Below are 23,241 nucleotides of genomic sequence, written 5' to 3'. Positions count from 1 at the left end.
TACTGGCGATATAATCTGATCAGAACCAAACTCATTACCAGTGATGTAGGGACTCAACCCCCCCTCCACCATTACCAAAAAAAAAAGAATGAGGGGGCTAGACATGGCATATGTGGCAAAATGTCTTAAGAGCTGTGAGAACAAATGACGTTTTTACTTAAAAGAAATCAAATTTTTGACAGATTTTGACAAAACATTCCAAAATAATATCATTATGGAGCCCTTATTGAGGCAAAAAACAAGCTTTTACTATGTTGTAAAGCCACTTTTATTGTCATGGAAACCGCTCAGGGATAAGGGCGAGTGTGCTTCAAGTATCGGGGTAGGGGGAACGATCATGCTTAAGATAATCACATTTTCATTGAATAGTTATTCTCTGACTTCACTTGATTTTCGATTATGAAACTAATTAGCAGAAGATGGAGGGGCCAATTTGTGCCGATTTTTAGATCAATTGCACTTTCAAACTACTTACCGCTGTTACCGCTGTCACTTACTATAAAAACAAACACAAAATTAAATGCTTATTATCTTTTAATGTACTTTGTTTGAACATTTCATTCAGGGGCGGATCGTGTGTATTTCAAGTGGTGGAGTTGGGGTAAGATAACCTTAATGATGATTCCATTTGCAGTAAATAGTTTCACCAGCCAATAACTTCTGTTCTTTCTCTGACAACTGCCGAGGTCACCCACCCCATTTTTTTTATTTTGCGTATTTATGGGAAAAATCTGCTACTATGGAGCCCCTATTGAGGCAAAAAAAAAATGAGCTTCTGCTCTGCAGTAAAGCCACCTTTATTGTTTTGAAACCATTCAGGGACGGAGCGAATGTGCTTTAAGTGGCGGGGTCGGGGGAATGATCACTCTAAAGATAATCACATTTTCATTCAATAACTATAATCCGACTCCACTTGATATTCTATTATTTTTTTAAATTTGTTTCATCATGAGAGTAATTAGCTGGAGGGGCCAATTTGTGCCGATTTTTAGATCAATTGCACTTCCATACTACTTACAGCTGTTACCGCTGTCACTGCCTATAAAAACAAACATAAATAAAATGCTTAATATCTTTAAATGTACATTGTTTTAACATTTCATTCAGGGGCGGATGGTGGGTATTTCACTCGGAGGAGTTCGGGCAAGATAACCTTAATGATGTTCCTATTCTTAAAAAAATAGTTTCACCAGCCAATAACCTCTGTTCTTTGAAACTATTTTGGGATCCAACATTGCATGAATGAATAATTTCTTATTTACTGGCGATATAATCTGATCAGATCCAAACTCATTACCAGTGATGTAGGGACTCAACCCCCCCTCCACCATTACCAAAAAAAAAAGAATGAGGGGGCTAGACATGGCATATGTGGCAAAATGTCTTAAGAGCTGTGAGAACAAATGACGTTTTTACTTAAAAGAAATCAAATTTTTGACAGATTTTGACAAAACATTCCAAAATAATATCTTTATGGAGCCCTTATTGAGGCAAAAAAACAAGCTTTTACTATGTTGTAAAGCCACTTTTATTATGGAAACCGCTCAGGGATAAGGGCGAGTGTGCTTCAAGTATCGGGGTAGGGGGAACGATCATGCTTAAGATAGTCACATTTTCATTGAATAGTTATTCTCTGACTTCACTTGATTTTCGATTATGAAACTAATTAGCAGAAGATGGAGGGGCCAATTTGTGCCGATTTTTAGATCAATTGCATTTTCAAACTACTTACCGCTGTTACCGCTGTCACTTACTATAAAAACAAACACAAAATTAAATGCTTATTATCTTTTAATGTACTTTGTTTGAACATTTCATTCAGGGGCGGATCGTGGGTATTTCAAGTGGTGGAGTTGGGGTAAGATAACCTTAATGATGATTCCATTTGCAGTAAATAGTTTCACCAGCCAATAACTTCTGTTCTTTCTCTGACAACTGCCGAGGTCACCCACCCCATTTTTTTATTTTGCGTATTTATGGGAAAAATCTGCTACTATGGAGCCCCTATTGAGGCAAAAAAAAATGAGCTTCTGCTCTGCAGTAAAGCCACCTTTATTGTTTTGAAACCATTCAGGGACGGAGCGAATGTGCTTTAAGTGGCGGGGTCGGGGGAACGATCACTCTAAAGATAATCACATTTTCATTCAATAACTATAATCCGACTCCACTTGATATTCTATTATTTTTTTTAATTTGTTTCATCATGAGAGTAATTAGCTGAAGTTGAGGGGGTCATTTTGTGCCGATTTTTAAACCAATTGCACTTCCAAACTACTTACCGCTCTTACCGCTGTCACTGCCTATAAAAACAAACATAAATAAAATGCTTAATATCTTTTAATGTACATTGTTTTAACATTTCATTCAGGGGCGGATGGTGGGTATTTCACTTGGTGGAGTTGGGGCAAGATTACCTTAATGGTGATCTTAAAGATAACCTTAATGATGATCCTATTCTTTAAAAAAATAGTTTCACCAGCCAATAACCTCTGTTCTTTGAAACTACTTTGGGATCCAACATTGCATGAATGAATAATTTCTTGTTTACTGGCGATATAATCTGATCCAAACCAAACTCATTACCAGTGGTGTAGGGAATCAACCCCCCCCCCCCCACCACCACCAAAAAAAATGAGGGGGCTAGACATGGCATATGGGGCAAAATGTCTTAAGAGCTGTGAGAACAAATGACATTTTTAATCAAAAGAAATCAAATTTTTGATAGATTTTGACAAAATATTCAAAAATGATATCATTATGGAGCACCTATTGAGGCCCAAAAATAAGTTTCTGCTATGTTGTAAAGCCACTTTTATTGTCATGAAACCACTCAGAGACGGAGCGAGTGTGCTTCAAGCGGCGGTGTCGGGGGAACGATCACTCTAAAGATAATCAAATTTTCATTGAATAATTGTACTCTGACTTCACTTGATTTTCGATTATATTTCATTAATTTGTTTGATTATGACACTAATTAGCAGACGTTGAAAGAGTCATTTTGTGCCGATTTTTAAATCAATTGCACTTCCAAACTACTTACCACTGTTACCGCTGTCACTGCCTATAAAAACAAACATGAATAAAATGCTTAATATCTTTAAATGTACATTGTTTTAACATTTCATTCAGGGGCGGATGGTGGGTATTTCACTCGGAGGAGTTCGGGCAAGATAACCTTATTGATGATCCTATTCTTTAAAAAAAAAAGTTTCACCAGCCAATAACCTCTGTTCTTTGAAACTACTTTGGGACCCAACATTGCATGAATGAATAATTTCTTATTTACTGGCGATATAATCTGATCAGAACCAAACTCATTACCAGTGATGTAGGGATTCAACCCCTCCCCCCCCCCCCCCACCACCACCAAAAAAAAGAATGAGGGGCCAGACATGGCATATTGGGCAAAATGTATTAAGAGCTGTGAGAACAAATGACGTTTTTACTTAAAAGAAATCAAATTTTTGACAGATTTTGACAAAACATTCCAAAAATAATATCATTATGGTGCCCTTATTGAGGCAAAAAACAAGCTTTTACTATGTTGTAAAGCCACTTTTATTGTCATGGAAACCGCTCAGGGATAAGGGCGAGTGTGCTTCAAGTATCGGGGTAGGGGGAACGATCATGCTTAAGATAATCACATTTTCATTGAATAGTTATTCTCTGACTTCACTTGATTTTCGATTATGAAACTAATTAGCAAAAGATGGAGGGGCCAATTTGTGCCGATTTTTAGATCAATTGCACTTCCATACTACTTACCGCTGTTACCGCTGTCACTGCCTATAAAAACAAACATAATTAAAATGCTTAATATCTTTAAATGTACATTGTTTTAACATTTCATTCAGGGGCGGATGGTGGGTATTTCACTCGGAGGAGTTCGGGCAAGATAACCTTAATGATGATCCTATTCTTAAAAAAATAGTTTCACCAGCCAATAACCTCTGTTCTTTGAAACTATTTTGGGATCCAACATTGCATGAATGAATAATTTCTTATTTACTGGCGATATAATCTGATCAGAACCAAACTCATTACCAGTGATGTAGGGACTCAACCCCCCCTCCACCATTACCAAAAAAAAAAAGAATGAGGGGGCTAGACATGGCATATGTGGCAAAATGTCTTAAGAGCTGTGAGAACAAATGACGTTTTTACTTAAAAGAAATCAAATTTTTGACAGATTTTGACAAAACATTCCGAAATAATATCATTATGGAGCCCTTATTGAGGCAAAAAACAAGCTTTTACTATGTTGTAAAGCCACTTTTATTGTCATGGAAACCGCTCAGGGATAAGGGCGAGTGTGCTTCAAGTATCGGGGTAGGGGGAACGATCATGCTTAAGATAATCACATTTTCATTGAATAGTTATTCTCTGACTTCACTTGATTTTCGATTATGAAACTAATTAGCAGAAGATGGAGGGGCCAATTTGTGCCGATTTTTAGATCAATTGCACTTTCAAACTACTTACCGCTGTTACCGCTGTCACTTACTATAAAAACAAACACAAAATTAAATGCTTATTATCTTTTAATGTACTTTGTTTGAACATTTCATTCAGGGGCGGATCGTGGGTATTTCAAGTGGTGGAGTTGGGGTAAGATAACCTTAATGATGACTCCATTTGCAGTAAATAGTTTCACCAGCCAATAACTTCTGTTCTTTCTCTGACAACTGCCGAGGTCACCCACCCCATTTTTTTTATTTTGCGTATTTATGGGAAAAATCTGCTACTATGGAGCCCCTATTGAGGCAAAAAAAATGAGCTTCTGCTCTGCAGTAAAGCCACCTTTATTGTTTTGAAACCATTCAGGGACGGAGCGAATGTGCTTTAAGTGGCGGGGTCGGGGGAACGATCACTCTAAAGATAATCACATTTTCATTCAATAACTATAATCCGACTCCACTTGATATTCTATTATTTTTTTTAATTTGTTTCATCATGAGAGTAATTAGCTGAAGTTGAGGGGGTCATTTTGTGCCGATTTTTAAACCAATTGCACTTCCAAACTACTTACCGCTCTTACCGCTGTCACTGCCTATAAAAACAAACATAAATAAAATGCTTAATATCTTTTAATGTACATTGTTTTAACATTTCATTCAGGGGCGGATGGTGGGTATTTCACTTGGTGGAGTTGGGGCAAGATTACCTTAATGGTGATCTTAAAGATAACCTTAATGATGATCCTATTCTTTAAAAAAATAGTTTCACCAGCCAATAACCTCTGTTCTTTGAAACTACTTTGGGATCCAAAATTGCATGAATGAATAATTTCTTATTTACTGGCGATATAATCTGATCAGAACCAAACTCATTACCAGTGGTGTAGGGAATCAACCCCCCCCCCACCACCACCAAAAAAAATGAGGGGGCTAGACATGGCATATGGGGCAAAATGTCTTAAGAGCTGTGAGAACAAATGACATTTTTAATCAAAAGAAATCAAATTTTTGATAGATTTTGACAAAATATTCAAAAATGATATCATTATGGAGCACCTATTGAGGCCCAAAAATAAGTTTCTGCTATGTTGTAAAGCCACTTTTATTGTCATGAAACCACTCAGAGACGGAGCGAGTGTGCTTCAAGCGGCGGTGTCGGGGGAACGATCACTCTAAAGATAATCAAATTTTCATTGAATAATTGTACTCTGACTTCACTTGATTTTCGATTATATTTCATTAATTTGTTTGATTATGACACTAATTAGCAGACGTTGAAAGAGTCATTTTGTGCCGATTTTTAAATCAATTGCACTTCCAAACTACTTACCACTGTTACTGCCGTCACTATCTATAAAAACAAACATAAATAAAATGCTCATTATCTTTTAATGTACTTTGGTGGTGATTTTTTTTTAACCTGATTGCTAATAAAGCATGAATGCTTGTAGGCAAGCAACCAGAGGACCGACGGCTTAAGGTCCCCTCCGAAGGACCTGGTACTGAGGATTAATGCCTTACCAAAGGGCACTAGCGCACCAAGTGGGAATCGAACCCGGGTCACCGGAATACGAGTCCCCCGCTCTACCGACTGAGCTATCGCGCCTCCCGGTTTTGTTTTAACATTTCATTCAGGGGCGGATCGTGGGTATTTCAAGTGTTGGAATTGGGGCAAGATAACCTTAATGATGATCACATTTTCAGTAAATAGTTACACCAAACAAAAACTCTGTTCTTTATTCTGACCACTGCCGAAGTCACCCACCCCTTTCTTTATTCTGCGTATTTTGGGGAATATCTGCTATTATGGAGCCCCTATTGAGGCAAAAAATAAGTTTTTGCGATACAGTAAAGCCACTTTCTTGTCATTAAACCATTCAGGACTGAGCGAGTGTGCTTCAGGTTGCGGGGTCGGGGGAACGATCACTATAAAGATAATCACATTTTCATTAAATAGTTATTCTCTGACTTCACTTGATTTTAGATTATGAAACTAATAAGCGGAAGATGGAAGGGCCAATTTGTGCCGATCTTTAGACCAATTGTACTTTCAAACTACTTACCGCTGTTACTGCTGTCACTACCTATAAAAACAAACCCAAAATAAATGCTTATTATTTTTTAGTGTACTTTTTTTAACATGTCATTCAGTTGTGGATCGTGGGTATTCAAGTGGTGAATTTGGGGCAAGATAACTTCCAAGATGATTCCATGTTCAATAAATTGTTACATCAGCCAATAACCTCTGTTCTTTCTACTGACCATTGCCCATTTATAAGGTCAAATCCACCCCAGAAAATTGTTGATTTGAATCAATAGAGAAAAACCAACAATACCACTTGCTTGTTTTGATTTTATTTTTGTTTATTCAAATCAACGTTTTGTTGGGGGTGGGTTTGTCCTTCAAATGTAATAGGCGACGGATCTCATTCAATCAAAGAAGGAATCGCGTTGGAGGCCTGTCTCTCATATAGGTCAATGCATAATACATCTCTTTTTCTCTGTAGTCTTTTCAACTGCATCCTCCACATTTTCATGATTGTCTTTGGGTTTTTTTTGCCTCTGATCTACTTCCTGATTCTAATGTCTACATTCAACCTAGGCTATTGCAATAATTATTTCAGTGATCAACACTCAACATTTAAGTTGTATATATTCACCGATTATCTGTTTATTTGTTATGTATAATTGATTTTTCGTAATGGTGTTTTCACTTTCAGTTTCTTTGTTGTTCTTTCACTGAGATATCTTATATTTATATTCTTTTTTCCTTCTTTCTTAGCGCTATGAATCTTTCGTATAAAGCGCTTCATAAATTTTGTATACTATTATTATTATTAACAAGCCCTGAAATTTCAGTGGATTTCCTTTTTAGTAACTGTGAGCTAGGACAGATTACCCCTAGCATTTTGTTGTGGGTTTTTTTGTCAATATATTCCATATTACAGTGAGGAGGAGATAACCCGTCAGAAAAGAAGAAAAGAAAGTAATGACAGTGATCAATAGAACTGTGCTGATGTTCGATCTAATTAGTTTACTTACCCGAACTATCAGGAACTAGAAAGAAAAGTTTTGAGAGAAAAGAAAATCGTAAATTAGAAATACGATACACTCACCCTTGCAAAGTTAATTGTCATAAACACTCCCTTGTGAAAGGTTTTAAATGATGTAAAAATGTAGGTGATGAAACTTGACTTCTGATAACAGGCACTTTGCGGTTTTTCTGCGAAATTATTGTTCTACCATCCATCTGCCTAATTAGCTCAGGTGTAGCCGTTACGGCGGGCCCGGGGCTTGCCTTGCATGGATCCCATGAAATGCATTGCAAGTGCTCAACTTCAAGCAAATGTTAGAATTTCAAGTAAGAAAAAAAAGCGGAGATCTATGACATCCGTCAATTAGTCTTTCACGTACAGTGACGTGGATTAATCAACGTGGCTTTGATTTTTACTGTTTTTATTTAGATTGTAGATCTGCATTACTCCAGCTAAATTTTGATGACAGGCGCTTTTTAGGTATAGGCATGCTGATTGGCTGTTGCTTCCACAGCTAGCTCGAGTGCTAAGACGACACACGTGCGTGTGGCTCTCGAAAATCATCCCAAATCGGAGATGCCGCTGTTACCAAAGTAGCAACTAGAATTTTGCATACGCACCGCATATTGAATGTTCCCGTTGTGGATGCGAAAAACAAAATTCCTATGTCACACAACTTTTTTTTTACCAAAAGTGTCTTCCAAAATCATCTAACGTCGTAGAGGTCCGTCTACGTGGTTGAGCCAAAAGTGCCTACCCGCGATGGTTACAACGGCGAATACATCACTAAACCTAGATAACCAGGCGCGGATCCAGGAGTAGGCCGAGCCGCCCCCCCCCCTATTTTTTGGCAACCTGCAGAAAAGTTTACTCTTTACAGGCGCAGATCCAGGAGTGGGCCGAGCCGGCCCCGCCCCCTATTTTTGGCAACCTGCAGAAAAAGTGTACTCTTTAACTTGATAGAAACAATGAAAACAGAAACAAAAGTAAGAAAGAGGTCTTTTACCCATGATGTGCAATTTACAGCCTCGTAACGGCCAACCCGACCCCGAAAGGAAACGAGAAAAAAGGTGAGTTGGATAATTGGAAAATAGACTTGAAATAATTTTTTTCGCTCGCGCTTCGCGCTCGCATTACCTGTGTAATGAATCTCACTCAAGAGAATTAAATGGCACTTAATATATCCAATTCTGACATCAATTTGCACACAATATTTCAGCTCGCACATCAAGCTTTCATTATTTTGTTTGATTTATACAAATTGTTAATATAGATCTAAACTCTATATCAAAGTTTTCAGCTCGCGCTGCGCGCAGTGTTTGATTTGTCAGATACCTATCCTCTTTGGGAATTCTTACCAAAATTTCTCAAAATGTCCTTTTACCATCTACAGCAATACGCGCTCGCATTGTTTAGTTAGATACTTATCTTTGTTCATGATTATCAAAACTGCTCAGAATCTTCAGGTCTAAGGACACGAAATATCAAAGAATTTGAGCTCACGCTTTGCGCTCGCATTATATATCAAGACCACATGAGATATCTTATATCTTGTTCATAACAATAAAAAATAACAAATACTTAAAACATCAGTCTTTAGTTAGGACTACCCCATGAAAAACCAACCCCCCCCCAAAAAAAAAACAACAGATTATAGCGGCCAATAGAGAAAAATGTTGATGAAAATATTTTTCGGCCCCCCCTATTGGTGAAAGCTGGGTCCGCCCCTGATAACCTCAATTATTATCCAATAATAAAGGGCTGTGTGCTATGACACTTGCCCCCCCCCAAAAAAAAAAGGGTCATACACTGTTTTCTCTTTACACATCTTATTCCCCGCTTTCTGTTTTCCCCCTGGATAGTGGTAGTGTAATTCTATCATAGAAATCTAATTTTATCGATACACACATGTCACATTTATGTCGAATTGCCCCTATTAAAAAAAAACACCCATGCAATATTTCTCAAAGATGTAAATGTGACGTAATTACTGTCGTATTTAAATTCCCAGTTGCATGTATACAGTATAAAACGCATCATCGCGTTGGTCAACTCATTCTAAGTACACGCGCGCTATCAATCAATCAATCAATATAAAATTGTGCGTAAAATATCATGTGTGCGTCGGCATTTAAGCTTGAGTTGCGTTAGTTTTAGTAACAATTAAGTCTATGTGTAACAACCCCTAGATAGAAATATAATGAATGATTACCTTCCTGAGCATCTATTGTTGAATGCTGTCCTGTGGTGGTTGACACATACAAGTACCTAAAGGAAATTTCGTTTGGTGATTCGATTGGTATCTCGAGACCGTTGTTCCTGTTTAACACCGTGCATTTGGAATAGTTGATAGTGATTTCGAGTATAGTCAAGACCCCTTTCTCAAAGAATGGTTGTGCTGCAGTCTGCTTGATAATTTGCCCGTTCTTGAACACTATGGATGGAGCATCTGTTGAGCTTATCTCTGCAAATGTAATTTTATCAAATGAAAAGTAATTGTTTGAGTCTTTTCATTAGTAAATGATAAATGGTACATGTTCCCTGGTGATACATCACTGTTTTATTATATTTGTATTTCATTTATTGTATCCCAGTTAAAATCAAGTTATTGGCCATGGACAATGTAAAAAAATGCAAAATATAAATAAAAAATAACAACAAAAACGAGAAAATATGATTTTTTCCTACCATATCACCTTCATTCAGCACCTCTGTCACTGGCGGATCCAGGGGGAGAGAAAGGGAGGGTGGCACGGGCCGACTTTGCCCCCCCCCCCTCCTTTGAGAGGCACAATTAAAATTTGTAATGTAAAAATGCCGTAAAGCAGAAGTGCGCACCCCCCTCCCTTGAAAGTGAAGACCTTTTTTCTGTTTCTTTTGCTTGTCAAATTTTTCCTTGGGAAAATGTGCCCCCCCCCCCCTCTTTCAAAATCCTGGATCTACCCCTTACCCCCATAAATCATCCCCAGGCCCTATTAATCATGAAAACTATCTTATGTGGAAGACATACCCAAGTCATAACAGTCAGCTGTATCAACGCTAGCTGGGTCAGTGGTATCGAGTTGATTAGCGCAGAAATTCAGGATTGCATTATCGGCGTCGCTATTGAAATTAGCCGTCACAGTGCAGGGCGGTTGGAGGCCAGTCAAGAGCTCTGTTCTTTGTAAAGGTCCTCCATCACATTCAACCCTATTGCTGCCTGTATGCAAAAAAAAATCATAACATCAAATAATAGAATCTTCCACCTTTAACATGTTTTAAACCTGTCTAAAGACTAAATTGTCACTGTTACAGTTTTGTAAATACATGGTTAAGCTTTACTTCAAAATACTCATACCGAGTCAGTGAGTACAAAAAAGAATATAACAACTCAAAAATTACATGTTTAATGAAACTTTTTCTGAAAAGTTTATGGTATAGATCCTGAAAGAGCATACCATCTTCGAAAGTTTCCAAAGCTATCTTTCGAATGCTTTTATAATCAGGAGGTATTCTCTGCTGTGAATTATGAGCGAAATTCGATTAAGTCTGGCTTACGTTTAGCTACGGATTTCCCGAACGCAGACCAAGGAACACAACGCAATGGAACGAGCTAATACGAGGTTAATACTCAGTCTAAAGGCCCCCTCTTACCTAAAGGCTCCCTCACACCTGACCGAATTGCCGTAAATATGCCTTGCGACGGCTGGCGAAAGGCATTTTTAAACAAATCGTTTTCAATGGTTTCTGATAGTAAATCATATTTACCCTTCGTATTTGGGTTCGTACATCTTCTGAACTAACAGCTGCGATTATTCAAATTCGTGCGGAAATTTTGAACATGTTTAAAATTTCCCGACGAATTGAAAAATCGTTGATCATCTGTTTGAATTCGGATCTCTTATTTAGTATGCGGTAATCGTTTGTTTATCGTTCGTGCGTTTTTGTCGCGCATAGTCCCTCTTCGCGCTTTTGCCAAAGTGGACCGATCTCGAAAGAACCCGTAACGAAGCATCACGATGACACAACGAACAAGATTGCCCGATCTATTCCCTCGTCTTCGTTTCTAATCGCACACCCTATCAAACCATTGCTCACTGTTCGTTCGTCTTATTGGGTTATATCAACCCTGCAATTAACTAGGTGAAGAGGTGAACCGAAAAATGGATATCCTTCGCATGTAATATTTATCATTTGCTTACCGTTCATTGATAAAATATGATAATTGTTACTGATTGCATGATTTGACAGAAATTTTATTCGAATTCGTTGAATTCGCGTGCATTTCGTGCATTTTTCCTATTCGTCACCCTTCGTCCGCCTACATTCCGTCAGGTGTGAGGGGGCTTTAACGCAGAGGCCTTGTAGTCCAGGATAGAAGAGGCATAACCTTGTTTTTTATATATACAACATTTTTTTATGGTTTCTTGTCAATTCGAGGGTGCTGATCCCGAATCTGATTGATGCCACTCGTGTAACCTTGAGCATTTTCCGCAAATTGGCAAAATCCAATATGGCCGCCAAAATATGCAAATTACCCATGAAAATCATAAAATTGTCCGCACATTGGCTATGAAATGCATGAAATTGTGTGACAGGAGTGAAATACTCTCTGAAAAAATAATTTTTGACAAAATATTTATTTTCCTGATATTCAAAATGGCTGCCATAGGCCCTTGTATACTCTATTATGTACAATATGAATAGGGAAAACTAATTTTCACAAAAATGAGCACTAAACTGCAAAAAATCGCGATGTATGAACGAAGTAATATATGCAAATCATCATTACTAATGAGATATATCATTTATTATGTCATATATGGGAACATTGCTGTATTGTGATATCTAAAATAGCCACCACTGGCCCAAACAGTATTGCATACAATGGCAATGGGGTCCAAAACATTCACAAGAGTGATCACTAAAATGCATATTATTAAGATTAAACGAGTAGAATACTGACTAAAAACATATTTGTTAACGAAATATAGTATTATTATGCCATGTATGTGATGAATGTTGTATTTTGATATTCAAAATGGCTGCCAAAGGCCCTAAAAGTATTATGCGCAATGAGAAAGGGGGAGCAAAGAAATCACAAAAGTGAGCACTATATATGTGATAAATTAATGGGATACTGTCTTAAAACGTATTTTCTAACGAAATATATCATTCAGGTTTCAAGTTTGTGTTAACTACTGTATTTAGACTTTTAAAATGGCCGCCATAGACATTAACTGTAATATGTACAATGCAAAGTGGTAAACCAATATTCACAGGAGTGAGCACCATAAATGCACGTAATAGTGATATATGAGTAAAATACTGTCTGAAAGCATAATTTATATTAAGATATATCATTTATTCTGCCAGTTAGGTGATAAATACTGTTATTTGAAAGTCAAAATGGCCGCTACAGGCCCTTACGGTATAATGCACAATGTGAATGGGAACAAATCATTTCAATAGAATTTGGCTTTGCTTGGCCAAATGGTGATGTATGAGTGAAATATTGTCTGAAAACATGATTTATAACAAAATATATCATATCTTATGTAATTTAGGTGATAAATACTGTATTTCAACATTCAAAATGGCTGCCATATGCCCTTTTTGTGAACATTATTTGTCTCCACTCAAATTGTATATTTTACGATAAGGGCCTATGGTGGCCATTTTCAATTAAAAATGCAGCATTTATCACCTTAATTACACAACATTATGATATATCTCGTTAGAAACCATGGTTTTAGACAATATTTCACCCTTACATCATAATTCACAATCATATGCAATATTTAGAGTCAAGCAAAGCCAAATTCTGTCCAAATCATATGTCCCATGTTACAATGTACACAATACTTTTAGGACCTATGGCAGCCATTTTGGATTTTAAAGTACAGCATTTATTACCTCCATGACCAATATGTGATGTATTCAGTTATAAATCATGTTTAAGACAACATTTTACTCGTGCATCACAGTTATATGCATTTTATGATTCTCACTCTTGTGAAAATTAGTTTCCCTATTCGCATATTAAATAATTTAGTTAGGGCTTGTAGAGGTTATTTTGAATGTCAAAATACAGTATTTATCACCTATATGGCAGAAGAAATGCTATAATTTATAAACAAAAATATCGCTGATGTGGTTTACGGTACACCATGTGAAGTGTTGTAGAAACAGTGGAAAGGAGAAGAGAAGAAATGGATAGGCGAGAAAGTGGAGATTTGAGAGTAGAGTATTCTTTCTTGAAGGTAGTCCTGAAAAGGACTGTAAACCAGGAAAGATTGATGAGTTGAGAACAGCTTGAGTAGTAGAGCTAGTGAGGAGATGCTGGCTTGAGTCGGCGAGTAGAGATGATGAGTAGTAGAGAGACTCGACGTTTCGGGCAGGTTGACTGTCCGTCTTCAGGAGTGTCTCCTGAAGACGGACAGTCAACCTGCCCGAAACGTCGAGTCTCTCTACTACTCATCATCTCTACTCGCCGACTCAAGCCAGCATCTCCTCACTAGCTCTACTACTCAAGCTGTTCTCAACTCATCAATCTTTCCTGGTTTACAGTCCTTTTCAGGACTACCTTCAAGAAAGAATACTCTACTCTCAAATCTCCACTTTCTCGCCTATCCATTTCTTCTCTTCTCCTTTCCACTGTTTCTACAACACTTCACATGGTGTACCGTAAACCACATCAGCGATTGTACATACCACCATGCAAACCTTCAAACAACATCCAAACAAAAATATGTTTTCAAATAACATTTTACTCATACAACAGGATTATATGGATTGTCAAACAAATCAAAATTCTTACAAAATTATATGTCCCGATTCACATTGTAGATAATACTGTTAGGGCAAATAGGGGCCATTTTGAATTTCATAATCACTTATTTCATGCATGACAAAAGAAATGATATGTCTTGCTATAAAACAATGTTGTCAGACAATATTTCACTCGTACATCACAATTACATGCATTTTATGTTTCTTACTCGTGTGAAAAATAGTTTCGCCATTCGCATTGTACATGATAAATATAGGGCATATGGCAGCCATTTTGGATTTCAAAATACAGCATTTATCACATAAATGGCATATTAACAATTATGGTTTTAGTGAGTATTCCACTCGTTTACCTTAATAATATGCATTTTAGTGCTCACTCTTTTTTTTTTGGCCCCGGCCTTTGCCATTGTAAATAATACTCCTTGGGCCAGTGGCAGCTATTTTAGATATCAAAATACAGCAATGTTTCCATATATGACATAATAAATGATATATCTCGTTAGTAATGAAGATTTGCATATATTACTTCGTTCATACATCGCGATTTTTTGCAGTTTAGTGCTTATTTTTTGAAAATTAGTTTTCCCTATTCATATTGTACATAATAGAGTATACAATTGCCTATGGCGGCCATTTTGAATATCAGGAAAATAAATATTTTGTCAAAAATTATTTTTTCAGAGAGTTTTTCACTCCTGCCACACAATTTCATGCATTTCATAGCCAATACGCGGACAATTTTATGATTTTCATGGGTAATTTATATATTTTGGCGGCCATATTGGATTTTGCCAATTTGCGGAAAATGCTCAAGGTTACACGAGTGGCATCATTCAGATTCGTAATCAGCACCCTCGAATTGACAAGAAACCATAAACAAATATTGTATATATAAAAAAAAACAAGGTTTGGTCAGTTATCTATGGGGCCTATCCTGGACTATTGCATTCTAGCACGGTAGCTTGAATTTTTTTAAACATCTGCAACCGAACGCAAGCAAACTTCAAGCGAGCAAAGACAGATGGCAACGAACAAATGCGAGCAAGAACGAGCAATTTCCATGATTTAGCTCACATCACCTGGTTTCACTGCGGTCTAGTGATCTTGGCTGCAAGATCACTTGGAAAGACACGCTTGGTGTTTATTCGCTTGATGAAGCCGAAAGCGGTTGGTAAAACGTCGCGACCACAGAGAGCTATATGAGTTTACTTCACAATTTTAACCCATTCCATAGATTCAATATTGTCTTATATATTCAATATTACTCGAGGAATCAATACTCTTCGTGGATTTGTTTCTATATACTTTAGTTTACAATTGAAAAGTCCCTATTCAATCTTAATGCAATTTCTATTACAATCCAGTGAACGAGCGTCTTGGTTAGAGTCACCAAGGCTAAAAAAAAAGACAAGAAAATGGACATTCTCTCGATTAAAAATTAAAAACACAAACAAATTGCAAATTACAACCGGTCGTATGCAGCGGCAGGCGCCCCCCCCCCCCCCCACCAAAATAATTTAGACACTTTAGAAAAAACATTTCTACTGAAAAAAAAACTCACGAAATTCATCAAAATGTGCAAGAAATCCTCTTATTTCACTATCAAAAATGCTCTTTGCTCCTTCAAAACTTTTACGCGTCTTGATAAAAAATTACTTTTACGGCCATGAGTACAAACTTGTGTGATTGATGATCGCTGGTCGCGAAAGTCACCCAGCACGTAGTAGGGCATTTTAGCAGACGCTTTCTATAACGCCGATAAGCTTTTCGCTATAGTCCTTAGTTATCGAAAATCGCTGAATGAAAACGGCAGTTTCGTCTTGGAGACTGGACTCACTGCATATTTGCAATTTTTCGTCCGGTACGAATTCTTAAGACGATGTGCTGTCTCGGTCCACTCAACTTTCGACAGCGACCTCTAATCTGTCCATTGTGTTTTTGACGAGAATTTTCAAACGACTCTTAACGTTCCAAAAAAAGTCTGCGAAGCGTATGCTAAAACACCCTCTGATGGACAGTACATTAAAGTAATCATTAGAAAATACCCACCTTTTCCTCCGGGATTGGTGACCGATGTTGTTCCCCATTGGATTTGTTCTTGTTTGAAATAATAAAACAAAATAATAATAAATGTGCCGTTATAACTCCCATGCCAGTAACGGCGATTTTTTTTTCTAGCAAGGTTGAGTCTGGTTCCTAGACCTTATTACTGGAGAAAAGTGAACGTTACAAAAAAAAAAGGATTTCGAATTATAAGCATTGGTTAACTTTCACTTAACTCTTACTTTTAAGAAAAATGAGCTGTAAGTTCCTAGTTTTTGCAGATCTGCGATATGTTTTAAAAGTATTCACATTATATTAGCCTTCGAAAATGTACGAAGACCAAAAATATAATCCCAAATTCATGTCATATACAATTAGACTATCCAGGAGACAATTTATTATATTATCATTATTAATATTATTATCATTATTATCATTATTTTTATCAAGATTATTATTGTTGTTATCATTTTTATTATCACTATAATTATTATTATTGTTGTTACCGTTATTATTTCGTTAAATGATTCACGGAATAGATTTGTTCTTCCAGAATAACATTTTTATCCCTATGAACAATTCTAAAAATACCACAATATATACAGTTTAAAAGTTGTTGCTTTTCCAAAAATATCAATGTTGTTTTATCCAATTCTTTTAACATCATTTAATGGAAATATGGCATTTTGTGATGACGTCACTCACCTCTACTCCTACTTCCGCTTTCACTGCTGCTGCTGCTGCTGCTATCTACATATAGAAATGTTTTAAGAAATAATCGTAATGAATTTTCGGGATCGCTCATTACACCACATATCCCTTATGAATTCTGCTCACAATGTCGCTATACATCATTGGTGAAACCAAACATACCAAACACAATAATAAGACACGAGTACAGGAGTACACAGCAAAAACTGAAGTGTTAAACGGTGTACATAGAGGACCACACCAGTTATTTTACACCGGTGTTAAATTGACACTGTTAGTTTAGCACCTATAGGTGTTATTGCAACACCTCTGGTTGTTACATGTACAATCTTTGTTGTTATATTCAATCTCTAGGGTGTAATTTTAACACCAGAGAGTGTGGTCCTCTATTCACACCCACTGGTGTCAGTTTTAACACCACAGTTTTTACAGTGTACCGGTCCTGTGGAAGGATTATTTCCTCCACATTTGGACACACCTACAAACATGCACCCCAATACTTGTCTGAATGCATTACACATGCAGTGTTTGCAAATTCTCGATTCTGCTCAAACTGATTTTCAACTAAAAGTCAAAAGAAGATATTTTACTCAAATGGAGAATGCTCATCCAACTCAACCAACCGGTGCCCCGTTTTGAAACAATGCTTTCTATACCACCTTACCCCCTAAATGTTCTGATTAATCAGCTTTTAATCCTTTAAAAAATTGAATTCACAACATATCTTCTATTTTTGTAATCGCGTGTAACTACATTCTTCAAATTTACTGTTATCCAAAGTGTATATACCAATCTCTCTGTTTAATTTTCAGGCTGAGAATGAGATTTTATTACCTCGAAACATGTAATTCTTATCAAAATGTCATGTTCTCTTCATTATTTTTGTCTTCAAGTCTATCGTGTGTTCTTTTGGTAAAGTACTTTTACTTAACCAATAATTTTGACCATTCGCTTTGCTTCACTATAAGCAACAACGCAATTTTTGTATATAAGGTCCACCACATAACAACAAGTTGATTCAAAACATGAATATAAGACAATAACCCAAAATTGAAACAAAATAATAAATAAAGCGTCATTTTAGAGTTCCACATTAATTTCACCCCTATCATATTATTAGCATCCGCTCGTTATTGTTGGTATGGGCTTTACATGTGAATGGTTGAGTGTTGACCTGACATTCATTTGAAGCAGGCATATCAATCTTTTATATATATTTATAAATGATATTTTATATATATTTAACATGCAAATGATCTTTTTTATCAAGTTCAAAATTTTGACAGAATGGCCAAGTAGCCTGATATTTTGATAAACATACGACAAATAGCGAAATTGAACTGAAGTTGGATGAAATCGTTTGTATCCAAAACATATATTTTCTGAAAAAAATGAAAATATTTTACATATCGGCGTATAGTTTCTTGATATAAAGGCATGCTCCAGGCTGGAATAATGACATCTAATTCTAAAAAAATAAATCATAAAAGCGCTGAAATTTCTTCAAAATCTGAAATAAGTAGAGTAGATATTTTGTGCAAAATGTTGCACGTATGCCCACAGGAATATTCATTATGTGGATTTTCCATTTTCTTATTTTATTACTTGAAATCATAAACATTTCATATTTCCATGCATGTGTGTAAAATATGTCTATCACATCAATCTTAAGGAGATCGCATATACCTTACAATTGGTCTGCGACCCGATTCTGGAATAAAACGTTAATAGAATTTGATGCTAATATTGAGACATGGAACATCTCACTGTTTAATGTTCTAAATCATTATACAAATACCCATGTCCAAATCTGTGACTATGCTATCATCCGTATTAGATTAAAAGTGAATTTTAATATCTAGTCGTAATGACGTCATAGCAATCGTATGGTTGGCTACGATTTGAAACTTATTAGGCCTTTACCCCAAAATAAAAGCTTGCAATCATCCAAAATCGTTATATAAGTATCTGTTTCTGTTTGTGGTAACTCCCGTATGAACTCGGCAGGACAGCATTTTTTGCTGGTATATAACCAATTACCTTGGAAACATTTTACGTCTAGGTTAATCAGTAGTAGTATCCATTCCCTTAATTTAAATTCAAATAAAAATAAACTTTTCATTCACATTTTCAGAAAATGAGCAAAATGCAATTCGTTCCAAAATTTGATCGTGGACCAGCCGTAAGGCTTGCGATGTCCTTTACACATCAAAGCAGTAGTGAATATCATTCTTACATTTTTAAAGAAAAAAAAAACGCTAATAAATTAAATCTATATGATAAAATAGAATACAATGAAATCTGGTATATATTTTACTTATAATTTTCACATTTTGCTCCTTTCCTATTGATATTTTGCTATTTTTATACTGTATTCGCATTCCAGCTGTACGTCAAATCGTCAATATCTCTTACAGTTTATTCCTGTCATTTAATTCTCCATCATCTCTCATTATTATACGCACGTCTTTGTTATAATGTGTTTCATTTCATTTTCTTTTATTGTTATTTGATAATCAAACCATATAGTCAAAACCCTAGTCATTATATAATATCAATAAAACTAACTGTAATTTCTCCTCCAAAATAATAGTATTATTGTACTCCGTTTCCCCTTTCTTCTTATTTGTTTTAAATTTCGAGTTCATAATATTTCCCCGTATTTTTCTTTTTAATTAAAACAAAACATCATTTATACATATAAGAGAAAAAGAGTACATCTTTGCGAGATCATTAAGTTCGAAAAAAATAAATTATTCCACTTAAAGTTAATTTGCGATATACATATATATATATATATATATATATATATATATATATAAAGATTAGAGAATACCCATATTTAAACAAAAAATATATATTCCAACATTTTTCGCCATAGCTTCGTACCGCACCTTCACAAAATTGCCGAACAGATACCAGGCCTGTTTTTTCTGTTTTTATAAAGATTGCCTATGCTTGCATCAGATCGTTTGTAGAACAAAAACGTTAAATTCTCTTAAATATTTATAAAAAAAAAGAATGTCATAATATTAATAACCCTTTTTACAATTGTAAATGTTGATAACATAGTAAATTGGAGCAATGTGCTATTATAGAAGGACTCTCGGGATTTATTTTCTTTATAACAGGCTTTATAAATATGAGTGATGCGTACTTGAATCTTGTATAGGCTCATCAACTACAATTCACAGGAAGAATTGTACAATCGCTGTTAATGCCAAACGTTTCAAAAATCGAACAATTCTTTTTTTTCTTCAAAGTCATCATTTGTCAAAGTCACGATTAATAAGTGATATTTTAATAGGAAACGTAAATCATGCCAAATGCATATTATTGAAAGTAACATGAATATTAATCACATTTTTTTATTCTCGTTTTCTTGATGCAGGTAATTTGTACACTCTGAATCACCCCCCCCCCCCCAAAAAAAAAAAAAAAAAAAAAAAAAAAAAAATGAAATGTTAACAAATATGCTTTAATGTTATATAAGAAATTTAAATTATTTATCACGTTCAAAACACATTCAGCATATTTTGATCTTTTGGATATTTTTAATGGAAGATTTGGTCAGTTTTGTCAAAGGTGAACATGGTAGAAATTTTATTAAATTCACACTTACCAGCTTCCACATGTAAGAGCCCGAAGCCCAAGAGGGCCACAAGGATGAGAAGGCGAAACATGACAATGCTTCAGACGTACGTTTCTGTGACAAGGTCTGATGTTGCAAAATTATAGGGGGAAATAAATTGTAGAATTATTTAGCCCCATTATAGATTTTGATGTGTAATTCCCTTTTAAGATAAAACACAAGTAAAATGAAGAAAAAAATAAAGCATATTAAAAATTTTTCATTAAAATAGATATGTGAAGCTTTCTTTAATGTAATCTAAATATATTATGGAACTATTTTGTTCTTTTCAGAGTCCATGCGATTGCCTAAGAAATGCTTGGTGTGTAGTTAACCGAATGTCGTTGTCATCCTTTATCAGGCATTTATCTAGATCTTAGTCGGATAAACCCACAATAGCAATAAAACGAATTTTGTATTCATGCAGATGGATACCTGGGGAGTGTTTCATCAACATTTTCATCCGACAAGTTGTCAGATCTGACATCTTTCTCTGATGTTGATTGGCTGAGAGGTACTGTTACCATGGTAACTGTCGGATAAAATGGGACTTGTCGGATAAAACGTCCGACAAGTCCTTTCATGAAATGCCCCCCAGATATATTTGACTTGATTTTGGTATCGAATGAAAACATATACTTATCTAATATAGGGTATTTATATCGCGCACATATCCACCTTGTTATGTGCTCAAGGCGCTCCTATATTACCCGGCTAAGCTAGGCGTTCATAGTGCACACAGCTTTTTAAGGAATTCCTACCGGTGAATGAAGATAAGAAATACCTAAACCTTATGATCACGATTTTTAGCGAGAATGTAATTCATCGAAAATTGTAAATGATTTTTGAATGATGTATGATGATTAAAAGATGCCAATATAATACGTCTGATATACCTTGATAAAACCGGAGTTGTTGAGCTGCAAAGAGGAACCCAGTGACCAGAAAAATGGGGATAGGGAGTAGATGGGCAGAGAGCAAGAAGTAGGGTGGGGAAGAGGGTAAATTAGTAAAAAGACGAGGGATCTATTTGATAAAAAGAAAAAAAAAACGTACACACGATAGAAATCTATTCCCCTCGTTAAAATATCAACCAATGATGGCCAAACAAACTTACCTCTGCGAGGTCCAGAGGAGTAATGACAAATTCCGTCAACGACAGACAGATACAACAAGCTGACAGATTTCGAAAGGCGGGCGAGTTCATTTTTGTATGAGGGGTGTCTCTGCACAGCATAAATTTCAAAGTAATAAAACTTCATGTTGTTCTAAAAATTAAACATTTACTGGAGTTCCTCATAATTAATGTGACGTTAGAATTAAAAAAAAAGGAATGCTTAGATATATAGGGGAAACTAAATTATGGGACAAATTGTATCTTACAGACGAAAATCCCGGTAAGCATAATGCTTAGAGTAGTACAACAGATGTTAAAATAACCATGATTGTGATGAAATCTTGTTTGGCATTTTGTTCTCAATATTCGAGAATATTTGACACGTTGGCACTTTAGATATTTATTTTTTATTATTTGAAAACTCCGCCCCTCCCGAAGATAAACCATCAACCTAATGAAAAAGTTTATAACAATTCTTTCAAAGATACGCTCGTGTATAGATTTACAATTCTAAACAAAATTAAAATATTTCATGTTTTTATGTTTTATACCCATGTACTCGTATTTCAGTAAAAGAGAAGTATTATTTTATACGCTTCATGTTTTTTTTAAAGTAGATGGGTGCGACAAGAAAGGTTAATACCAGGTGGCCCGGAATCTCGAATGAAGTAATAAAAATAATCCACTGATATAGTTTTTTTAATATCAAATGTTTGGGTGTTTGCGAGGAAGGAGTTGGGTGGTAACGGCATAAAAATGAAATACATCTCTATCGGTTACTATGGAGGTAAAAAATGGATTTACAACGAATGCAAATTAATTGATATAGCTTTCAGTTTCTAAAGAAGTACCAAAGAATACACAAGTGCACTGTTGCCTTTCATGGAAAGTGGTTTGTGTTGAAAATGGATATTTGCGAATATTTCCAATTTCATTTAGTAACAAAACGTGGATATTATTCACGTTAAGTAATATAATGATCTCAAAGCCTTATTATGTCCTGAAATTTTGGGAAATATTGTATGATAAGAGTTTCAAAATGTGAAAACCTTCAGAATTTGACATTTTACGAATTTCCACACACTTCCACCAGGGGCCGCGGAACCGGGGGGGGGGGGGGGGCTGGGGGGGCTTCAGCCCCCCCCCCCCCAATTTTTTCCAAAACCGTGTACAAAAACGCAAAAATGACCATACGATTGTGATTTTTTGCATGGTCAGCCCCCCCCCCCACTTTGAAAACCGTTCCGCAGCCCCTGTCCACATTACAAAAATTAAGATAAGTTTCAAGGAATTTGTGACGTCATGTGTCACAGTTGCAGCCACATGCCACGGCCAGTCTAGTAATTTCAAATCACATTTCAATAAATATTGCAACATTTATTTTTGCTTTCCCCCGTATAAGTTCGCAATGTGTCTGCTCGTAGTATCCGACGAGTGGCAGCGAAATAAACATGTCTAACATATTTTATTCTT

At 35.9% G+C, this 23,241-nt stretch overlaps 1 protein-coding gene across 1 annotated transcript in view; it reads right to left on the bottom strand.

Annotated features, from left to right (window-relative positions):
• LOC129264680 (dentin sialophosphoprotein-like) overlaps window positions 1–21,784 on the bottom strand; it is a 28,035-nt gene extending 6,251 nt beyond the window's left edge. Inside the window, exons 1-17 of the mRNA XM_064100059.1 lie at window positions 21,769–21,784; window positions 20,643–20,738; window positions 17,015–17,059; window positions 16,316–16,363; window positions 10,503–10,691; window positions 9,705–9,956; window positions 7,500–7,514; window positions 6,521–6,541; window positions 5,788–5,808; window positions 5,030–5,050; window positions 4,483–4,503; window positions 3,766–3,786; window positions 3,041–3,061; window positions 2,280–2,300; window positions 1,733–1,753; window positions 1,019–1,039; window positions 476–496 (exon numbers count right to left, since the gene is read on the bottom strand). Of these exons, the coding sequence (XP_063956129.1) occupies window positions 476–496; window positions 1,019–1,039; window positions 1,733–1,753; window positions 2,280–2,300; window positions 3,041–3,061; window positions 3,766–3,786; window positions 4,483–4,503; window positions 5,030–5,050; window positions 5,788–5,808; window positions 6,521–6,541; window positions 7,500–7,514; window positions 9,705–9,956; window positions 10,503–10,691; window positions 16,316–16,363; window positions 17,015–17,059; window positions 20,643–20,703 (820 nt within the window). The 5' untranslated portion in view covers window positions 20,704–20,738; window positions 21,769–21,784. The remainder of the gene's footprint in view (window positions 1–475; window positions 497–1,018; window positions 1,040–1,732; window positions 1,754–2,279; window positions 2,301–3,040; window positions 3,062–3,765; window positions 3,787–4,482; window positions 4,504–5,029; window positions 5,051–5,787; window positions 5,809–6,520; window positions 6,542–7,499; window positions 7,515–9,704; window positions 9,957–10,502; window positions 10,692–16,315; window positions 16,364–17,014; window positions 17,060–20,642; window positions 20,739–21,768) is intronic.
• Window positions 21,785–23,241: the final 1,457 nt, after the last annotated feature.

Source organism: Lytechinus pictus, chromosome 1 (genome assembly GCF_037042905.1).
Source record: "Lytechinus pictus isolate F3 Inbred chromosome 1, Lp3.0, whole genome shotgun sequence".
NCBI lineage: Eukaryota > Metazoa > Echinodermata > Echinoidea > Temnopleuroida > Toxopneustidae > Lytechinus > Lytechinus pictus.
Note: the sequence above shows the minus strand (reverse complement) of the source record. Positions and strands in the feature narration are given on the sequence as shown.